Below are 15,849 nucleotides of genomic sequence, written 5' to 3' on the forward strand. Positions count from 1 at the left end.
AACAGTTAAACCCCCCTCTCATCTAAATTTTGGGATCAACTCCCTTCATCCTTTAGTTTATACTGACTTAATGTTTTTCCTCTCTTAGAAGCCTAGGTCCTTCTTCCACACACATGGACAGAAAGGTGGTTGTTCAGCAAGGCAAATGAAATGTGCCTGTAGTCTGCTTGACCTACTCTGACCACTGATAAGTAGCAGCATCTCAGGCTGAGTGAGTCACCATTTTTTCCTTTACACACCAATTTTTTTGCATCAACATTTTTTTAACTAGCAGGAGGTATGCAATCTGGAGAAAGCAAACAAAACCCAAAACTTACCATCTGATTCGGAGGCTGCTCTGAAAATCAAGTAGCTGCTGGGAAGAGGCTGAGTGATCGAACCAACATTTTCTCCCTTTGGCCCCTGGAAATGCACACAGACACAAAGATGTAAGGCACAGAAGCTGCAGTGGACTGTTCAGCGTCTTTCTACCCTTCCCAGGCAGAGTGTGCATGTTTGTGATAAGAAAGAAAGAAGGAGCAGAAGGAGTAATTTAGAAAGATTCATTAGTAATCAAGACACTGCTGCTGCAGCTTGAAATCAGTAACGAGCTCCTATGTAAATGGGGCTTGGTCTAACTTATGCTCAGCCCAAAACCCACTATGTTCATTCAGATCTTCAGAAATGGAAGGATCTTGTTGCTGTCACTTTAGACAAAACCAGTAAAATATTTTCTATTAGTCATCTTTGTGCAAAACCTGAATGGACCATGTGCACGTCTTACAAGCTCCATGAGGTGCACATGGACACACACTGGAACACGCTTCATGCACCACCACAAAAGCAGCAGAGCCACACCTTGTGCTGTGAATGCCTAGAGTAGAGAGGCAAGGAAGCTTTTCTGGAAGGAAACAAAGGGAAAACTCTGTCCTGAAAACCTGTCTGTGGGAAAGGTGGAGACAGGCAAAAGCACAGACTGAGGACCAAAGGTCTCACAACATGGGCATATGCTGCTGCATTGCAGTCCTTCACCTCTAAATCCTGAGCCTTTGAGAACCCTTATCCCATAGTGCCAGGGGTGATGGCCACCTCAGGCTTTGTGTGTTTATGTTGCTTTTAGTTTAGAAGCTGTGGCAAAAAAAAAAAAAAAAGTGTCTTGTAAACATCCTGCCACCATCCTTCCAGCATGACCCTCCAGAAATGATGCCCAGGGAGGCAGAGTCCACCTGGGATTAGGCATGTCTTCCAACAGAGCCACAGGCTCCCACTTTGATCTCCTCTCCGTTTTTTCCGCTTTTGAACTACAGAAGCTGCTAAGAAAAAGCAATTCCAGTACCCAGTGAGCACAGCTTCATACTCTACATGGTATGGACTCTGTGTCATAACCTGGCTGAAATAAACAGGGATCCTTCCTCTTCCATTGCATTTCCAAAGTTAGCCAGTCTCCTCCAGTTCCTTCTCTTCCTCACTTTGTAACAAAACCCACAAAAGCAGGTCCTTCTTCAAATATGCAGACATTATGCCAGAAATAAAAGCAGAGCAGAAAACCTCACCAATACTTGCATGCCCACTATGACAATGGCAGGGTGGAACAAGCAGTTTTCTCCAGGATGTTCCAATACAGATTTCCTTGAGTTTCTAGAAAATACCACACAGTGCTGCAAATCTGTAGGCAGATTTCTGCAGTTTAAGTATGGCTCTTCTCCCTAACATGGGCCATTACAGTATCCAATCCTGTTTCTTGAAAGAAGGATTTCTTCCTGGCATTAGTTTACAAGCACAGAACTGTGACTGCAAGTGAAAACTGCTCCTGTACACAAGTGCCTCATAGTCAAATGGTGCTTTTATCTGGATTTTTGTTTTCAAGTTATACTCAGAAAACCAAAATTTGGAAAGAATGAAGAATGCAAGCACAGAAAAAGCATAAAATTGTATGTGAGTGTACACCACAAAGATGCAGTGCTGAGAAGACAACAGTCTCCAATCAAGCTTCTTGCCTTCACATCTATGGGGTTCCTCTGCTGCCAGGAGAAACTGGGATCCTCGTTATTCACTTTATTTTCTCCCTCCCCTCTCCCACAAGAGCTTCACAAAATTAAGACTGTTTAAAGGCTTAATAGTCAGGACTGGCAAAGTTGAGATTTGATTAGTAAACCAGAGCAGAGCAGCTTAAGACATTACTAGTGACATTAATGCAATCAGGCATCATTCCCCATGGCATTTTTCCTTTCAGTGGCTTGCAGCTGAGTGGGGTGTTTGAGAACTGTTGATAACACCATTAATTGTGTTTTCAGTGCAGAGGTTGACATTTGCTCTATTTGAGGAAAAAGCCCGCAACCAAACAGTACATATACACAGAAACAATATTAAAAAAAGGGGGAGATGGGAAGGAGGGGATAAGACAAGATTTTAACAGACATTTAAGCCCGTAGATAAACTCAAAAAGCAGCAGTAAAGGAAATGTATGCAACAGTAAGGCATGTTCATATATGGAGGGGGCCATTTCCCACAGAAAGGAAAGAAAAGAGGCCATAAAAATAAAGTCAACATCTGGACAGAGTAAATGATGTTCTGTATCTGCACAGCAGAGATAATGATGCTTTCTGTCTCCCAGCCTATGAGTATCATGCCTATTCAGAGTCCAAGACCTTCAAGACAATGACCATCTCTCACTAAGAGTGAGTGTCATCCTTGCTGCATCAGGACCCAGAGCTCAGCTGCAGCCCCTAGGCAGCACAACTAAGAAAGGATCACCTTCATCTCATTACTGTCTTTACATTTGATTTGAGAGTCGAAAGGCATTATCAAATAGGGAGGTGACTAGGCTTTGAAAAATGGAGTGGACTGACAGTTTTAGATAGTATGACAAGACGTCTTGGAGAGCTATAAATCAAAACTTAAAAAAGGGGAAAAAATCTCATTAATACTATTGTGGATAACTGTAAGGATGAAGATGAAACTAACTTGTATTCTAGAACAGAATAAACAACCGTAAAAGCAGAGGCACAAACCCATTATTAGGACATATTCTTTTAAGGAATGACTCAAATTTCTTTAAAATCAACGAAATTAAAACTATATATATTCCCAGATGCAGTGGGTCTGACCCCTACTTACTTAGTGCTCTAAATAAATGTCAGAATGAGCTGCAGATAATGAAAGCCTTTCCACACCACGCTGTTCAGCCAAGTTCTGAGCAAGCTCAAAGGGAAACATGACCTATTCCAGGACATTTTTTTGGGACAGCCAGGCAAACCCTGCCAGCTGATAGCCCCACAAAGCAGGAGGACAGACACCCACATCCTCACACTAATTCCTAGGTCGGCATTCCCCAGTCTCCTGCAGTCACATCTGTTCCCAGGAGCAGTGTGGGATCACGCTGCCCTCACACAATGGACAAAGTGCCTCTGTAGCAGCATTTGGAGAACGTGGGGGAAGCTTTTCTTACTGCTGCTTGCACTGCTGGCTGATTTTGAGACCTTGGCAGTTTTGGCCTTGGTTTTACAAAGGCCTGGGCAGAGCAAATAGATAAAGGTCTAATCCATTTGCACTGCAAAGGAGTTTCAGGATAAAACTCTCAAAAAGCCAAGGAAGTGGTGTAGAATAAAGAACCCTTTCCCTGAGCAATACGCTTCTAAGAGCTCTAGACCCCAGAGAACTTTACAGGAAAAACAGTACCCTGGTGCACGTATTTAGCTTTCAACTATAAGCAATGGCCTTACATTTTACCTTGAAAGGTGGCCCAAAACCTCACCCCGCTCTTACTGAAGTTAAATGCCTGCACATCAAATTTACTTGGCTAGCACTACCATAATGCCTATGGCAGTGCCTGAACCAGTCATCTGTTCCAGGGCTGAACCCTGCAGTTAGATCCAAACATCTGCTGGGCAGAGAGGCCAACATGTACCACGAGTTAGCTGCAAGTCCACTGACACAAGTCAAAGTTGGACCATCAACTCTAGTCTGGATAATCCCTGAAAATTTCACAAGCCATTCTGGGCAAAAGTGGAAGTTGTTGATCCAGATTTTTCTGTTATCTATTATTTATCTATACAGATGTTTCTGTTGTGATGTAACTTGGGCTTTTTGCTTAAGCTCAGGCTAATCTGTATTTCCCAAAAAACAGACCTTCTTTGCACAGTTATACACAACCAATTTAGATCAGACAATTCTGCTCCAGTTATTTTAAAAGGAGGCTGTGAAATGCCATAAAATGAAACAGTATTTTTAGCAATTTCAGCCTTAAACTGTTGTCAGAGTGCAGACAGCTTCTTTGACATCAAGCAGTTCACTGGTGGATTTCTTCTTGATGTGTATTTTGGTGTTTACCTCATAGCTAAAAGCATCTATCACAGACAAAAACTCAGGCTGAACTCAGATTTCAGGGAATTTCCTAGTATGCAGCTCAAATGTAGCTTTATAAATATCCTCAAGAGCCTTAGAATATTAGTTTGACTTTAAAATTTAAACCTCTTTGGACTTCCTCTAGTACAGAAACATTTCCAGAGACACACTCCCTTCACATTTAATATACTAATCCCTATTCCTATCATATATTTTCTCAAGAGACACAAGAATTAGATATACATACACACACACACTCAAATACATATAAATATTGATAAAAACTTCTTTCTTCTGGATGCTTTATATCAAGGGAAGAGCACTCTAGCACAACGCTTGAGATCTGTCAGCGACACTACTTTTCAGTACCTGACTGCACCTGACTTCTATTTTTTCTCCCTCTCTCCTGACTGTGCTTCTCAGAAGAATTCACTTGACCTGTCAAGTCACAAGGAATGTTTTTATTGACAGACAGTAAATGATCAACAACATTCCTGGGTGAATGCTCTGAATTAAAAAAGCATCAAAACTCTCAAAATTGAATAAGAAGCGAGGTAGCAAAGAAAGCCTTGGGACTTTGAGCCAAAACAATGCGTCTAGGCACAAATCAGAGCTGAGCTTCTGACAGAAATCAGCAGCTCTTACCCCTGGTTGTTGAGGTTAATTTTCATTCTCTCCTCCTACCTTATTAAAAATTGAAAGACTTTTTATCGTGATCGTATAGCTGTGTTTAAAACCGTTAATTAACTGCACTGATGAGCAGAAGGGCATCTGCTTCATCTGCTCCCACAGGGCTTCCCTGCTTTGTTAGAACTTCTGGTGCCACTGACAAGTGTCTTCATTGCTCTCACATGAGGCCTTCCAAGCACATTTACTCTGCTCACCATGTTGCAGCAAGGCACAAGCTTGTAATACTTTATTTACGCTCATGATGTCTCCTAGAGAAATTATGTCTGCGATAACTCTGCCGAGTCACTGTTTTTAACAGGGAAACAGGAGTTCAAGAACATTTCAATTTTGTCTTCAGGGTATCCAATAGATGTGGCTCTCAGTGCCTCTCAGGAGATACTGGGATCTTCTTCTTTGCTCACATGTATTAGCTAATTTTTTTCAGTTTTTGTCTATTCTTAAAGGGAAGAAGAAATGCAGCTCTTTAAAATTTGCAGGGAATTATTTTAAGAAGTGTGAAAAACTATTAATCATTTGCATTACAGGGAGATCCAGAGGTCACTGCAAGAGCTACTGAATGTACAGGAAGAGATTGTCTCAGCCTGAAAAATAACTCAAAGTGAAGGGGAGAAAACCTTGCTATTTGCATTTCAAAGACGAGACAATAAAAGCAACATATCCAAAGTCACTCTTTTGTTGAGCAGTCAAGGCTTGAGCAGACCACTGAGTTTCAAGTCCATTGCAAACAAATCCAAACCTCAGGGGCATTAAAAAAAAATCGTCAAATTATCAACCTGATTTTTTGTCACTTTGCCAGCCCTCTTCTAGTGTTGTGCAAAGCACTTGGTGCTTTGTGTGTCCTAGTTTTGGGGAATTTAGTTAATTGGGTCTATTCCTCAATTCCTTTTAAAGATGTAGGCCATGGCTTCATAAAACTTCTAGGTATTGATATTTTTTTCCTGAACTTGCATATTTCCCTTTTCATCAGCCTATGCATGCATCCATACCCCAAGAATGACATATCTCTGGAACTAATCACAAGAACTGTGTTCCTTAGATGTCATACAATGATCAAGCTTCGGTGTCTTTAATCTTTTTAAGCAGTCAGTTGCTAACAGCAACCAAATAACTGCAAATCTAGATAATATCAGTGCTAGATAATACTAGTGCTCAGCAACTTTGGTGACCAAGCAGAGGTTCTTCAACTCATCATGATTGTTACCTTTACAGCCCAGATTGATTGGTCCAAAGGATGAAAAAGTTTAAAGCAGAAGCCATCCTTTTTGGAAGGTCTCTCAATCAGCTCACAAGAATGGAGCAAGATTGTCCCAACCCACTGTCCGATCTTTGGCGTCTTATAAATCAGCAGCACTCCTGGTTTCAGGACACACCACAGTTTGGTCCAGCTCTTCAGAGTTCCACGGATCTAGATAAAAAGCAGGGATAGGACAAAGGTTACATTTATGTTGCTCCTTCAAAGAAAATCAGCATTTATTCAGTATTTATACAGTACTTCCAGCATGTTTATTCCACACCACTACACACATCCTAAGGAAAATACACTGAGCAGTCCTAGGGATCTCATAGTAAAATCACAGACCTTGCAAACTCGAATATCAGAATCTAGTTTTCATATTTTTATTACTGGCTTAGTGTTCTTCATATTTTTATTACTACCTTAGTGTTAGCAGCTTGATTCGTATTTAAGGCAATCAGCACTGCTGGCCCATGTGAGAGTGATCTGTTAATAATCAAGGAGGGCATGCCAATTAGAACATTGCATATAAAAATGTTATAGCTACTCTAATTTGACTTATAAGTCATTTTAATAGTGTTCTGCAGAACACAGCTATTAATGGGTTCTGTCAAATACTCCATTTTTAAATGTACCGTCTCCAGCTGCTTTACTTCTCTGTCAAGCTCAGTGCAGCTCTTGCTTGTATAAAAGACATTAAATCTGATAGAGTATATTAAAGATAACATCTTTAAGAATGGAGAAGCTTCTCAGTAAGGTTAGATCTTGCCTAAGGTCTTCTTGCTTTCAATGTACATAGGCCAAAACTCAAGTCTTATGTCAGCGTTCTGTTTTTGTGGCCCAGCATTATATGTTGCTCACCAGACAATTCCAGCCACAGCAAACATGCAACACGTATTCTGTATTTTAAAAAACTCAATACTTATCCATCATTAACAGTAAACACAATGGAAACACTCTTTTGCCAATCTAATTTCTCTAATAAACTATAAGCATGTCACTTTTCCGGCCTTTAATACTGATCATATAACAATGTTGGAGGTTTTTCACATTAGTCAAATGCAATTGTAATGTTTCACAGAATCAACTAGGTTGGAAAAGACCTCTGAGATCATCGAGTCCAACCTATGACCTAACACCACCTTGTCACCTTTGGAAACTAAGTTTTGCCAAAAGAAAAGGGGCAATCAATTCACTGTTATTTGAGAAGACTAAATGGACCCAAAGGAGGTGAAAAGCAGTGCTCAGAGGTAACAACTCTCAATGTCAATCCACATTTACTTTGCCACATACAAAGTTTCAGGACTTCAATGAGAAGCTGTCACTACTTGAGCCTGTGCACAAGAAGGAATTACAGTTGTCATCAGGTCCAATATGTTCCGTTCTGTGCCATGACAACATAAAATCCAACTGTCAATAGGACAAGCTGTATCTGCCCAGGCTGTTTCCTGTCTATTCCCTCTTCAGTACAAAACCACATCTATGGGAAGAGGCCAACAGACACTTTCAGAGAGGAACAAAGAAAGAAACATCATCACTTCCATTTGTACTCCACACTTTCGAGACCTTGCTGTGCTTAAGGACATGGAGCAGAGGGATTGAGTTAGGTTAAGATGGAAGGTAAATCCACAGCTTTACAGTAACTTCAACTCAAAATTATTCAGTCTTCCTTCACCCAAAAAAGTGCTTGTGTATAAGTGTCAGACACATCAGCTACTTCTCACTTCTTTTTTCTGACAGCTTGAGAAACAACGGTTTGTATTAAATACCTTCAGCCAGTCTGCTGTGATCACTACACTGGGATCCTTCAGAGCACTGAAGAGTTGTTTGGTAGCTCTTTTCTTCTCCTGTCTGTAATTTCTTTTCTGTACCTGGTTGAGAACAGAGAAAATATAGCTGCTGTAATCACAGCCTCTTTTGGGGAGGAAGGAACATAATGCATTAAGGACAGCTATGTATAGCACAGCGAGAATTTGACCCAGCAGAGGTTCCCCAGAAATGAGCACAGGGAAGAACAAAAACAATGAGATAATAGGCATTCTCTTTGCCCCTGAAGTTTCACCGAACATAACCTAGTTTGTCTTTTCTTTGGGGGGAATGGAAAGAGGCTGAATACCCAGTCCTCCTCACCCTCAAATGCATTTCACTCAAACCAAATTATTTAGACTTTAGGTTTGGTAGACAAGCAAGTGTTCGAGCTATAATTTGCTCAGATTGCCTAGGCAAACCCCTCCTAACAAAACCAGTGAAGGATTACAATCCTCTCGAGGTACCTAATGGCTCTGGAACATACAAATACAGTAAATAATTACACTGATCTGTTCTGCTTTCAGTATATAATATAATCCTGTATATAAAGCCTGTAAATGCCCTTGGCCTATAATGACTCCTAGAAGATTCAGAGGCTTCTCTGGGTCTTGGGAAATGACTCCAAGTAGTTCCAGTGGTTTGTTTGGAAGGTACTATTTGTTTTGTAAATGAAAGTCAGCTGAGGCTGACTTGGCTGCTTTGCACATACCTTCAGTGTTTCCTTCTTCATGAATTTGGCTGTGGGAGACACACACTCTTTGTCAGATCCATTGCAAAGCTTATATTCAATCTAAAAACAGAGGGAGAGAGAAAATAGGAACGTGTTAACATGCAGATGTTTAAGTTATGCTCTAATAAGAGTTGTTTATATCTTTCAGGAGCTGATTGCAGACTTCAGCAGTGTAACACTAAGCAGGTGCACAAAATGCATACCTGCAGAGCAGTTCAAACTCCCTTCTTATACTCATATTTGGCTGGAAAACTACCCTCCAAATTTTCTTCATATTTCTCCTACGCAGTCATTAATCTTGGTGAAAAAAAACCCACAACAAACAAAAAACCCTCTAAAAATTTCACCCACAACAAAACCATAAAATCAAACCAAACAAAAAACTTATTCCTATCTTTGAAAACTACTAATCTCTTCTCAGATCTGAAAGCATTTCAATTACTGGAATAAAAATTATGGGGAATCTGTTATAGATCTTTCAGAAATAGACTTGATTACTGGCAATGACTGTTGCCCTAGCTGAAATGTCCAGAAACATCAGCGGGCAAGAAATTACCTAACAATGTTATAGATAATACAGGAAATCATCATCTTGCCCTTGCAAAGCAAGGCACAAAATATATACAGTCACTTCAAATCATGTTTGATACTGTCAGGGCTGTTTAAACTCACTCTCAGAGGCTACAGACTGATCTCATCATTGTGCTGATGTGCTGAAAAAATGCTTTACTTCTGTTAGACATAATCACAATATTACTGTTACCAAAGTAAAGTTACACTTATAAAGTACAGCTCTTTGGAGTCCAGCTCACAGCAAGGACCCCCACTGGACAGGTATTGTCAGCAAGTTGTCCAAAACCTAGGGAGGGTTAGAGGTGTGAGAATTATGGTACAGTCTGGACTCTGCTACTTTTTATGTCACCTTGGGGAAGTTACTTTCTTTCTCTTTACCTCTCTTCCTTCCAGCTTTTCCTGTGTCTGATGCATTCAGACTGTGATCTTTTGGGTCAGGCACTGTCTCTCCAACTTATGCATGACAGTTTTATAAAAAAAGCTCAGCCTTTGGACACCTTGATTTAATGAGTATGACACAAAAATGAGCTGTACTAAAGAAAAAAATGTATCAAATATACTTCCCATTTATAAATTCACTGCTATGATGTGAAACAAACCCACTGGGCTCTCAGACTCTCTCTCCTTTATGTCATGAGTTGATATGATCATTTTACAGCACCTTCGTTTCAAGATACCCACTTTCTTTTTCCCTCCCAGTGACACAGAAACCTCTGGGGCTACTACAGCCCCAAACTGTGCTGAATGTTAGTGTGAGCAGGAAAATATTTAATGACAGCCAGATCAGTCCTTTTCACATGACTCAGAAAAAACCCACATAAATGCATGACCAGATCACAGCAAACAGGCCATCAACTGTGCTTTGGAGATTGTGGCAGGAGCAAAAATGGAAGATAAGGGAGCATGCTCAACTGAGCAAAACTGGTAGATGATGCAGGATTAGAAATTATGGGCTGAAGGTGCCATTTGCAACAGAGCCATGGTCATTGTAGAACCTGTCACTTGTTCTCACATACCCTTGTAGTAGTTTTGCACTAAAAACAAAACTACATGTAACACTTAAGAATAGATAGAGAAATGAAAACTTTATGATGGTCCATAAAGACCAGTGAGGTCCCTGATCTGACTGTTTAGTTTAGAAGTCAACTCGGTTCCACTCAAAGAAAATGCCACCTCATGGTCTCCTGAAAACTACTCAGTATTTGCAATTTTTGTTTTCACAGAAAGCTAAGCCTGCCTCCTCTGCCTGCAATGCAATCTCTGATGCATATTTTGTATTTCTGTGCTTCAGACTTTACTGTAAGAACACGAGATTTATGGTGGGGACTTCTGCACAGATATGACATTTGAGCAGAGACTTGTGCCCACAGGGTCTTTGTCACATTTGAAAGGGCAGTGGTAGGCATTTGGGAGATATGCTATAAGCCTTTCTTTATGAAGAAACATTTCAAAGTGCTTAAATGTCTCTGAGCACGAATCCATTGGAATTATTAGGAGATTATGCTTTCATGATTTGAGACACAAGTCCTCTGAAACCAGTCAGAAGAATTCTCCCCCTTTCTCCCAATTAGCAGGAAGAATGTCCTGTCCTTGAGACACAACTATGAGCCAACTGTTTATTAGTAATTTCACTCCCTCCGGCCTGAGAGACCAGACACAGAGAGAAACACTGTGTACTATTCCTCATTAGCCAGTGTGACGGGCAGAAAAAGGACAGATGTTCCCAAGATCCTAGGAAATACTGCTCAGGTGCCTTCAGAGCACCAGGATACTAAGAATACTTTTTGTTTAACTAAATAAAACAAGCTACAGTCATTTGTTGTCTAGACAATTACACCTTAGCACTTATATAAAGAATAAAATGTTGCCCCTTAAGCTCATTTGGCTTGGGGAAATTTACTCGCAGATGAATTCAGAAAGGCTTCCTAAAACTGCTGCAAACCTGAGCCCTAAACCCGCTGCTCATGGGGAACCAGCACTGACACAGACAGAGGCACTTTCACTGCTCTGCCAGCCCCACCTGCCTCCTCCTTGGAGTCTCTCTGGGTCATGCTAAAAATAGAGCTAAACAACCACAAGACTTCAAACCTGTGGTGTTCACAGAGACAGACATTGATTCTGACTCTTCAGGAGAGCTGCCTCGTAGGTCCATGACCAAGGACACCACCACATGCCCAATGCCAGCCAACACTGCTATGCCTGTCACAAAACCACAGCACACAACAGCTGATGAAGGGATAATCTCCCCTTACACCACCACAGCCTTTAGGAGCACAATAAATACAGTGAAACTTGTCTGAAAGCACAACAAACTGGTCCTTCTCTTGGTTAAAGAAGCTGGATGAGCAGCCCAGGGGGCTGCTGTAGTGGGCTTCTGAATCCTGTGCCGCTTCCTTCAGGCACTTCCTCCCCTATGTTGGAGCTACACCTGGACATGCTGAATCTGCACACCTTGCCTCTAAAGGGAAACACGGACACAGGGATGGTGCACACTAAGACAGGCTTAAGAATGGATGAGAAAGAAGCAGTAGCATAGGTGCCTCACTGCCTGCATAGAAACTTCTAGGCACAGGAAAATAAGTATCTGTGCTGCTATGTCCCAAAAACTGTGATGTACCTACCAGCTGTGTGATGAATACCTCAACTGCCCGAGACAGTTGCAAAATGCTTTATGAAGAGAGAGAAAATTTTACCATAACCAAGTTTTAACTGGGAGCTGTAGACAATTTTTCAGATGTGCCTGACTTGGAACTTTTGACACTGTTCCCCAGTTACTTTTTAACTGATTGCTCCTCCCTCCTGACTCTGCCTCTTGTTACGCTTACGAGGATGCATCATCACAGATTCTAAACAGCAGTTTGCTGGCAGGTGATCTCCAGGTCTACAGAGTGAAAAGCATTGCATTTCTGGGTTCAAAGCTCCTCTTTTTCCCAGAAAAGGTGGGATCTAAGCCCTCAGGACAGCATAACATAGGCTTCCATGCTGCTGATAGTAATGATAAACCTTAGCAGGTGTAACCTAAGTGACTTGAAGTAATAAGATTTCATGTTTTTGCATTAATCTGTCTTAATAATTTTGATTGTACCTTGTGGTATATATAAGATTCAATAAATTTGGGCCATCAGCTCTGAAGATTCCCTAAACATAGCAAGGTCTAAGGCACATCAAGCGCTTTTAACGATGTCTTTCTACTGCCCTGCCATTCTCAGCCTGGCAGAAAACTAGGAGAAGCCATTTGTCATCACAGCAAGTCTATTCAAGGGTGCTGGGATAATGCTTGTGCAGGATCTCAGAATCTGGCCCCCTCTCGCTGCAGCAACATGAACAATATTCACCAGAGATGAGACTTCTTACAATGGGAGGGTAAGAAATCGGTGTCTTTTTTGAAGGAAACCACTGGAGTATTCTAATAAGAAAGCAATAGGTATGTTTCCATGTACAGGTTCTCCCAAGGAGGGAAGAATGTTAACCTGCCGAAAACTTTTACCAGAGCATACAGCAGCACTTGCAGGCTTAGGAGAAGAGACTTTTCAGCTCTTCTTTCAGGCTTTTCAGTTCTCTAACCAAATCTGTCCTCTCCAGGACTGAGTGATGACCTTGCCAGCTAACACTGGGTTGTACTGTACTCAAAAACATACTTTTTATCCCAGTTATGTTTCTGTTCTTTTCCATCTCAGTCATGGAGCTCTGAGATTCACTGTCGATTGTTAGTAGTCATCACAATAGCCTCACACTTCTGCCAGACTTTGTAAGAGAGCACACAGAGTCCTCACAATAGGGCTGTTCTGATCCAGTGTCTTTTGGGTGACTTCATTTCCAAGAGGAATCAAATCATTTCACAGAAAAATAGTCTGTGATCAACTCTGGTGTGGGGGATGCCAGCCCATCAGCATGCCATCCCTGCCTTGGATAACAGCAAGAGGAATATCCTGTTATTTAGTGCAAGCAATCCTTGCTGCACAATAGACAGAATTATTCCAAATCAGAAACATTTACATAAAGTCATTCTCAAGCTGTGCTCTGCATATAAACAGCAGTGACAGCTTAGAAGTTGCCCTTTTGTATTCTTTGTGTCCAAGTGAGAGAAAGGCAAGACCAGATGGGAACTTGAAGGCAGAGCAAAAGTAGCTGGGGTCGTAAGTTATGCTTCACTAAAGCAACAGGAGACATGCCCTTGGCCACATGTAATTTCTCCAGTATTTTTTCCATATATAATTGCTAAAAAACTTGATTACACATAAATTTAAAAAAATTAAATAAAAGTTCCTGGCAGAGCATAAAAACTATGGAAAACCTGTGTTTATTAGCTTCATTAGAAGTGAGAAACTCCTTGTTACTGATGTGAATAGTCACGTATATCTCAACCAAATTTAAGCCAATTTTGGTTTCAATTAATTATAGGCAGTTCTTTTAAAAAACTTTTTACTTTTGTTGTGAATTAACATCTCATCCAAAGCACAGCAGAATCAGTGAAACAACCCTTACTGGCAAACAAGCTTTGCATTAGGAAGGATTACCCTTCCATTGATATGCTGCTTTATAGCAAGCTAAATAATCTTCACCTAAAACTTTCCAGTTTAAAAAAAACAAAAAAGGCAAAAACCCCACAAAAATCTGTCTTGTTTCAACAATGTTACAAAGATATGGCAACTGTGTTTACAACTCTGAAATAGCACAATGATTAGCACAAACTGAGAAGCCTGAAAAAATAAACAGTTGACATGACAGCAACATCAGGTGAAAGTCACTGGTGAAATTCAGCCATCCAAGCAACTCCAAATATCAAGTTATACAACTGTTTAGTGAATGCTTTGCTTCACTGCATTAAATGGTAGTAAATAAAGAACAAGTCACAGACCTCACAGGATTTCTATTTGGTCATTTAGGTGTGTCTTGCACGGGAAGATCATTCTACAAGTTCAGAATATTTAAAGAACATCTGAGCCAAGATAGGAAGTTGCACACTGAGAAAAATGCTGTTTGACATGTTACAGATGTAGTGCCACGCAGGAAGCTGAAGCAAAGTTTTGCTTTCCCCTTCGGCTTTAGGCACATCTTTTGTTCCTAGGCTGAGCTTAAACAAATGAAGAAAGTAAGCAATGAAGAACAACTGGACCTGTGGTTTAATGTAAGTTTTGCTAAATTGTTTGCATTTCAATTTCAGCACCTCCATTTACCCTCATCTTCCCCATCAGAAATACTAGTATAAAGAATTATGATCACATGACCCAAGGTGACATGACAGGACTGCTGTTGCTTACCCAAAGCTATCAACTTTGAGACTTCTTTTCTGTGAACAGTTATTGCTGTATAAATTCACCTCTGTGAGGCACAAGCTCTGTCAGAGCTTGTGTGCACCAACACAAGTTAGGGATGCTCCTTGTTTTCTACTTTTCAATGCAAAACCCCACCCTTTCTCCATGTGATTTTTCCAGGATATTCCAGGCTACATCTCTGCTCACTTTAAATCAGCTGCAAAGCCCTCTGTCGACAACAGTGATTACCCTAAAGCAAGGTATACCAAGCCAGGGCACAGGAACTGAGTGTAAGTCTTGACAGAGACAACTAACTGCAAAACAATTCCATCCATAGCATTGAGAGCATGAAGTATGGTAATGAAAAGCCAGCAAGGGTCCAGTTGAGCATAACACCACCTGGAAGCACCAGATTCTCCTACAAAGCTGTGCTTAACACACACAGGGGATGTTTCACTCCTGAATATCTAGAAGGTGATCCCTGAAAACCTGGATCTGTCTGACAACTGGTTCCTTGGTTTGCTGGCTAAGGGAGAACAGAGGGAAAGGTATCCTTGTAGGTTTCCACATTTGTAAATGATGTTTCATGGTAGTCCCAAAGGTAACCATGTCTCGAATTACCTCTGAGGTTAAGACCATGATTCATAGATATAGAAAACCTGAGACAGCATGGGAACTGCAGCTTAAATCTCAAATGATCAATATGAGCTGTTTCAAACTACTTTGTGGCTAAAATAAATTTCTAGCAGTCAGTGAGATTCATCTTTCATATTAAAAATCACACAATAAAGGCCTGAACAATTCAGGCATGTAGAAAACTCATTCACAATACATTACCCTCACATACATCATAAAACTGTGCATGCAACAGCCACACTCCTACAGTCTGATAGACTTCATTGTGGCATTAGCAAGGGACTGGAAAAAGTGAAGTACTACTGAGATCCAGCTTCAAGATTATTCTCGCTATCCCTTAAAATACACCTCAACTCTTTGTGGGCCCTGCATCCATATCAAGAGACTCCAGCTGCCCTCCATCCAGCAGAATTAATAAGTAAGCACAGGAAAGGAAGAAAAAGAACATGCAGCACTGCATACTGCAATAAAAGGTGCCTTAGAGGACTCTGACAATGCTGAATGAGTCACAAAATGAGAGAAAGGCACCTCCTGTCATTATCAGGTGTGTGCTAACTGTACTACCTGTCTGCTTGGTGAGCTTGAGGCTTGGTTATGCC

At 40.9% G+C, this 15,849-nt stretch overlaps 1 protein-coding gene across 4 annotated transcripts in view; it reads right to left on the reverse strand.

Moving 5' to 3' along the window:
- Positions 1-15,849, reverse strand: part of OSBPL5 (oxysterol binding protein like 5) — a 179,553-nt gene that overhangs the window by 36,483 nt on the left and 127,221 nt on the right. For all 4 annotated transcript variants that reach the window (XM_050335369.1, XM_050335371.1, XM_050335370.1 and 1 more), the window contains exons 5-8: positions 8,766-8,846; positions 8,017-8,118; positions 6,215-6,418; positions 318-402 (exon numbers count right to left, since the gene is read on the reverse strand). In XM_050335369.1, coding sequence (XP_050191326.1) covers positions 318-402; positions 6,215-6,418; positions 8,017-8,118; positions 8,766-8,846 — 472 coding nt within the window. The remainder of the gene's footprint in view (positions 1-317; positions 403-6,214; positions 6,419-8,016; positions 8,119-8,765; positions 8,847-15,849) is intronic.

The sequence above is a fragment of the Myiozetetes cayanensis genome, unplaced genomic scaffold (genome assembly GCF_022539395.1).
Source record: "Myiozetetes cayanensis isolate MyiCay16 unplaced genomic scaffold, myiCay2020 scf6-25, whole genome shotgun sequence".
Classification (NCBI taxonomy): domain Eukaryota; kingdom Metazoa; phylum Chordata; class Aves; order Passeriformes; family Tyrannidae; genus Myiozetetes; species Myiozetetes cayanensis.